At 42.1% G+C, this 6,944-nt stretch overlaps 1 protein-coding gene across 1 annotated transcript; it reads right to left on the reverse strand.

Annotated features, from left to right (window-relative positions):
• Window positions 1-1,540: 1,540 nt before the first annotated feature.
• Window positions 1,541-6,307, reverse strand: LOC137175190 (reelin domain-containing protein 1-like). Its single transcript, XM_067580896.1, has 5 exons — window positions 6,002-6,307; window positions 5,265-5,574; window positions 4,949-5,109; window positions 4,328-4,761; window positions 1,541-2,497 (listed from the first exon to the last, which is right to left on the reverse strand). Exons 1-5 carry the CDS (start codon window positions 6,207-6,209, stop codon window positions 1,892-1,894), a joined length of 1,719 nt encoding a protein of 572 aa, XP_067436997.1. The 5' UTR covers window positions 6,210-6,307; the 3' UTR covers window positions 1,541-1,891.
• Window positions 6,308-6,944: the final 637 nt, after the last annotated feature.

Consider the following 6,944-nt stretch of genomic DNA (forward strand, 5'->3'; position numbering starts at 1 on the left):
CCACAAGAGATTACAGTGCTTTAAATTTGTTTTTCATTCTTTCTCCTGTAGTCTTAACAGCCGTGTACCTAATGAGCACTCCTCTATATCACATTAAGACAACTTTCCTCCTCAGGGCCGGTTTGGATATATAAACTTTGGTATAAAAAAGACCAAATTAGAAAAAAAAAACTCCAAATGCAAAAGGAAGTGTTGGCAGCTCAATAATTTCACTGACCCAACTTTTTTTCGACAGATGGCTCCTCTGTCACTTTATTTGGATGAACTAATAGCAAAACAAGCCTGTGGAAGTCCTGCCAACACACCCTGGAGACCTCTTCTAACACACAACCAGACCCAGGTGATTTGAAAGAACTAAGAAACAAGCACTGCCATCCATGAAGCCACATACTGCAGGAGCTAAAATAAAGAAATACACAATGCATAATACTTAAAATATACTTTATTTTTAAGTGCATCCATATGACTCAACATGACAATTTACCAAAGAAAAGACATTAGTAACAGTAGTTGGAGATACACTTGATGAAATCTGCTTAATGAATAAACTTGGATTTGAACAGACCAGATTAATGTTTCTATGTGTTCTTCTGAGGTAAAGAGTGTACTATATATATATATGTGTGTGTGTGTGTGTGTATGTGTGTGTGTGTGTGTGTGTGTATATATATTGAAATAATCTAATCATGCCATAGAGCCGGACTCACAGCCCTTGTGTCACTATTCTGTGTGAGTGTGTGTTTATGCATTTTCTATCCATCTTTGTGATGCAAAAACATACAAAAAGTGCCCACCAAATGAAATGGTGTATGTCATCCTAGCCTTGTATTTACATGTCCTACTTTCTATCAAAAGGCAGATTATAGTTTTAGTTGTCTAAACATGTTGGAGGCAGAAATCCCTAGAGGCAAAAATAGTTAGCCAAGAACAATTTCTTGAGCACCATTTGGTAAACTTGAGAAGGAAAAACAAAACTGTAGTTATTCATGGAAACAGGATTAAAACTCCTAAAATCTACAAATGGTCCCTGCAGGTTCCACTGATTATTACACTTTAAAAGTGGCTGGAACAAACAACATACTACCAGTTTTGACATTATTGGTAGTGGGGCTAAAAGTATAAAATTCTGTTGCAAAGTTGATATTTTGGCCCAAGGGTGGCACATGTCAAAAACTCATGGAGCCAAAATAAAAAAAGGTTTATCTGCCTGAGAGCATGAATGTGCTCAGTAGATTTCACTGCAGTATTGCATAACATTTGTACAAGTATGAGTTTGGCCTTATGGTGGTGTTAGACTAAATGGGCACCAAAAATGGTTCATCTTCTGGGGATCATGAATATGCACAGCAAATATCAAGGAAATCTGTAGGGTAGTTTTTGAGATACCTTGTCAGGCACCAAAGAGTTACCTGGGTGTGTTGCTAAACAAAAGGGGAGGGGTCCTCTGGAAACCCTGGCAAACTGGATTGTAGTTGTCCATCTTGCATCTTGAATCTTGAATCAATCAATCTTGCTCTTAACTGCATTGACCATCATTGAGCATCGTTACTGCACCAAAAATATGTAACAATGACCTTGTTTCATTTATTCATGAGCATTGTTTTCATGATTTTAGAATACTGTAAAATAGCTTAGCTAAGAAGATAATTGGAAAGGCATGCTAGGCTAACTAGCTATCAATAACCGAGGTTACTTTGTGTATTTATGCTATGTTTTACAATTAGTAATAGAATGCTATACTTCATAATATCAACTTGTTTCGCTAATGTCTTGTATTTTCTCTTTGACTCAGTTAGCCTTAAGCAGTAGATTATTTCTGCCCTCACAGCAGCTCTGACTTCAAGAAATATTTTGGTTAAGTATCTTAAACTTAAATCTGTTTATATGTATTTCAGTCTCCAGGTGCTGCTAGAATATCATACTCTGCCAGAAGCACAAAACTGTTCTCTCTGATTCTCCGCACTCTGACCAAATCTCCACACTCCTGGACATGGATCAGCCCTCTCTCTCCTGTTCCATACTCTCTCTCCCTGTCATTCAGTGTCACCTCTGTCCGTTTGCCACAGGTCTGACGGTACACGTACCTTATCCCAACCACCAGCACCATGCCCAGGCCAGCTGAGCAGCCCAGCAGCATGCCCACCTCCCAGGTACTGTGTCTAGGGATAATGTCTGGATACTTCCCGTCTTTGTCTGGAGTTCTAGAGGGATTGGAGGGACGTTTAGGTTTGGTATCACTCTCAGGAGGGTTTGGTTTTAATTCATGTCCAGCGTTTAGTACAAGGTTTGGATGGGGTACAGGGTTTGGGTGAACCACTGAACTTGGTGTTGGTGGGTTGAGGTTGGGCTCAGGGTCAGATGATGCAATGGGGTTCTGGATTAGCAACCTCTGACCTAAAGTGAGTTTCTGGGAGGGAAAAGGCAATGAAGAGGATGTAAAGGGGTTGTAGAGAGAGCGACGGGGAGCTGGAGAGGGTCCTGGGTGAGGGGAGGTAGACTGCGAGGGTATGAAAGAAGAAGAGGTGGTGGATGAGATGAAAGAAGATGAGGAACCCAGTGAGAGGGAAGATGTTGAGTTAGAAGTAGAGGTAGGTGAGGAAGAACTAGGAAGTGAAGGGGGAGAATAAGTAGAAGAAAGTGAAGAGGTTGATGAGGCAATGGAGAGGGAGGATGAGGAGGAGAGGAATGGGAAGATGTTGGAAGAAGAGGGTGAGGAAAATGTGGTGGATTGGGGAGATTCAAAAGGAGAAGATGTAGATACAGGGACTGGGGAAAAGAGGGAAGCTGATGATGGATAGTTGGAGGAGCTAGAGGAAGGTATTGAAGAGGAGGTAAAGGAGGATGGCCTGGGGGAAGCAGAGGAAGGATGGGCAGGGGGAGAATGAGGAGGAATAGATATCGGGGAAGGAGAGGGAAGAGCAGAAAGCACTGGAGCTGTTTTTGGTTGGTTTCTCGTGGAGGAGGAAGAGGAATGGGTGAGTAATTTTGACCTGAAAGTTGGACGTATGGATACCAGGGTTGAATCTCCAGAAGGATAAAGGGGAGTGGTAGAGCTAATGGAAGAGAAAGGCAAAGTATGGGTGGAAGAAGAGGCTGGAGAGTGAAGGTTCATCAGATGAGTAGGCTTGGGAGAAGAAGCAGTGCCTGAGGGAACAGAGGCAAAAATTGGGCTGATGGTTTTTATCATCGTTTGTGACTGAACATCTTTGACCTCTATACCCTCATCTGGTGTGAAGGTTGCATCAAACCTTGATGTGAAGAGCAGAAGATTAAACAATTTAGGAGTAAATGGGGGTTGAGATTGCTTCCACCCAAAGGTATGTGCCTGTGATGCACCAGTTTGGGGATGGAACTGGGACCACGGTTTGGGGGAGATACTTGAAGCCACAAGTGGGATGTCAGAATGGGTATGATCTGTTTGAAGAAAGCTAGCTTGGCCCGGAGTTTGAGCTGGGTTATTTTGTGGCAGGGCTTGAGTTTGAGTTTGAGTACTGCTCAGAGTTCCAGGAGTTTGTCGCTGAGGTTGAGGTGGACTGGTTTGTCTTAGTCTACTTTTGGGGGCAAACGGACTATTTTCTGGCTGAGGTTTGGGTAAATCACTTGCAGGCTGGTGGTGGGATGTGATATTCAGGACTTTGTTGGGTAGTTTGTTAGGTAGGGCCTGAGTGAGAGATGAAGTTGTGTGGGACTGGAGAAAGGACTGATAGGTAGGAGATTTGGATGGGAGAATGGAGTTTGGAGAAGAGGTTTGGGGCTGGGAAACTGTCTTAGGTGAAGATGTTTGAGAGAAGAGAAAGGTCTTAAATGTACCAGTTTGGGAATTGAGAAGAGGTTTGGATGGAGAAGTTTGAACCTGAAGAAAAGGCTTGGGTGAAGAAGTTTGGGACTGAAATAAAGGTTTGATGTAAGGATTTGGGGGCTGGGGGCTAGACTGGCTACCCATTCCATATTTGATTAGACTAACTTGGGATTTGGATAGACTAGCCATCCAGCGCTGCAAAGAACTACTTTGGGTCTCAAACCTTACAAAACTAGATTGGTCCTGGATTGGTCTTGTTGGATTCTGAGATGTTGGCATTGAAGGTTTTATATCGTGGAAGATTTGATTGCTTGAAGGTATAGATGTGGTGGTTTTGGGGTTTGATGTTATATCCCTTGTTTCAGGATTGGTGGACAGTTTTAAATCCTGCAAATTAATCTTTGCCTCTTTTCTTTTCATCTTACTACCCTTCAGAGGAGGGAGGGGAGTAAAGAAGGGTGGCAAGGAAGGAGGACTGGTTGACTTTTGCACTGAGATGTTTGCCAATAGAGTGGAAGTTGCTTTTACCTCTTTAGCCTCATCTGATGAGAAAGAGGCTGTGAATGGAAGGTGGGTGGATGAGAAAAAAGAGCTCTTGGGGTCTTTGGTATGAGTAACAAGGTTTCCTGTGTTAGTGCCTGCCTCTTCAGTCATACCTGAAAGGTATCCTGAAGTTACATAGATGTCAGTCTCACTGCTTTCAGTAGAATTTTGAAGAGACCCTAAAGTAACAGAGATGTTCCTTTTGTTGATGGCCTGATTTGTCAGGTGATTAACTGCAAGGGATGCTAAAGTTGCAGAGCTGTTCATCTCCAAGATTGAACGAGTGACTTCTGTTGGTGTTTCCGGAGATTTGTAGCTTTGTGTTCCACTGCTTGTTGTCGTAGGGGGTTGTAAGGTAGTAGGAGGGTTGGCTATCTCGTTGCCAGTTTGTTTGAATGATACTCTATGTGTTCTGAGAGCTGCAAGAGAGGAAGATGAGAGAAGAGAAGGTATTAGTTAGGATGAAGTGTGGATAGAGGGACAGAAAGTTAGGCATTTCAGGATGCCTAGTTTGTGTTTGGCTTTGGCCTGGAGTTCCTTTTTTTTACTTATAAATAATCACAAATCATAAATAAATCATCAACAACTTACAAGCTGGTTGAATACCTGGCGGAGCAGTAACTTTATCCTCCTGCAGTGCAAAAATTGAACTCCCTTCATCCACCCCTGTGATGTTACTTTCACTCCAAGGACTACGACTCCCATCACGCACCACTGCAGACTCAATACCTGCCCAGTACACAAAGTAGGACTGCACCACTGTGATGCTGGAAGGACAAAGAAGTTTGTGTTTTGATAAAAAAATTATGCAATTGTCCAAAAAGATATGTACATAATAAACCGATTGTCCAATAAATATTTGACTGCTAGATAGTGGTGATTTCCAACCCTTAACTTGTACTAATGATAAGCCCATACTTACTAGAACCGTATGTCTCCCATCGGTGTATCAGGAGCCCTCCACACAAACGAGAGGTTTCTCTTTGGCTGTTTGTCAGAGTGTGTGAGGGTGTCACCCTCCGAGAGGCAGCGCAGGCTGTGAGTGCCGGGGGGAGTGAGGGTCCAGGAGCCACCCACCAGTACTGGTCCCACTCTCATAGATTTTACCCCGGCTCCAACTCCAGCTCTGGCCCTGGCCTTTACCCCGGCCCCAGCTCCAGCCTCCTTGGTACCCTCCATACTGCGAGCCTGGAGCAGGAAGCCCATGAAGTCCCGAGAGCTGCGAACAGTTACTGAGGGCAGAGATATGAATGGAAACAAATAAAACCACTCAAAATCCAGGCAAAATTAACGTGAATTAAGCTCAACACAATAAAAAATAAAATAAGTTTTTATTTATTTTATTATTTTCTTCTACCACTAACTTTCCACACAGGTTATTTTTACTTGATATGTACCTGAATGAAACCTAGAAGTTAGTTAATCGAGCTGTGAGTTAATTAACAGATATTTAGTACACGTGACAAACTGTCTTGGCAGTCAGAAGTTCGTTAGCCCTTAGTAAATTAATTAATAGTTAGTTATTGCTTGTGACCAACTGTGTTGACAAGTGTAAGTTAGTCTTTAGTCTTTAAACAATGACTTAACAGTTAAAATTACTATCTGTTACTAGTTGTCACAGCAAGTAAGTTGGTCATTAATTGGTTAGTTAATTACTACCTGTGACTAACTGCCCCGGTAGGTACGAAGAGGCGGACGTGCGCAGAGTGACGTGGCTGCGCTGCGGGTCCTGGGGTTGAGCGCGGATGTGACCGGGAGTCATTTCCTGACAGGAGGCGTAGTTGGCACCACGGGAGAACGACAGGGTGGATGGAGCCAGCGACAATAAGACGACACCCACCCCAAAACAATGGAGGGAGGACTTCATCTATACACACACATGAACACACACACACACACACACACACATAAACACACACACACACACACACATATTTTCTGTTGCAATTTAATCAAAGCAAAGACAGACAGTAGATGCAATTCACATGACATTTTCCTTAAGTGAGAAAATTTAGTCTGAATACTTGAAAGACTGCTTAGAAAAATGTGATTTCTACCATTTAAAATAAAATCTGACTGCTGGCATGAAGATTGAGGACATTTTATGTTATTTGGAAATTGATATTTGTATTTTTTTTTAAAAATTTGTCAGACTTTTACTTTTTTTCTCACTCCAAACAAACTGAACTACAGTTCTCAGTTTTTAGGGGAAGAGGGATTGAAGGGTAAGGCTGGCAATATTCTTTATTTTTCTTATCGTCAACCAATCCTATGAAAAGACCAAAACAATATGTTAGTCCATCTTTCAATAAGTTCCAACTTCCTCAGCTTGTGTGTTGCTCTCACCCCCAAACCTGTTTGTTAAAACTTAAGTAAATCTATAAAACTAAGTCACAAATATATACTTTCATGTTTTAAAATGGTTGTGTAATTTCCTTAAAAAGCTGGCCACTGTAGTTTTTAGCGAACATTACTCAAACAGGAGGAAATAGCGCATTTATTGGGGACTATTTTCAGTGGTGGATGAATCTACATTTGGTGCTCTGAGTATTTTCAGCAGCAGGATGATGTGGGTTTGAATCAAAACAAACTACAGTTCCCA

The sequence above is a fragment of the Thunnus thynnus genome, chromosome 22, assembly GCF_963924715.1.
Source record: "Thunnus thynnus chromosome 22, fThuThy2.1, whole genome shotgun sequence".
NCBI lineage: Eukaryota > Metazoa > Chordata > Actinopteri > Scombriformes > Scombridae > Thunnus > Thunnus thynnus.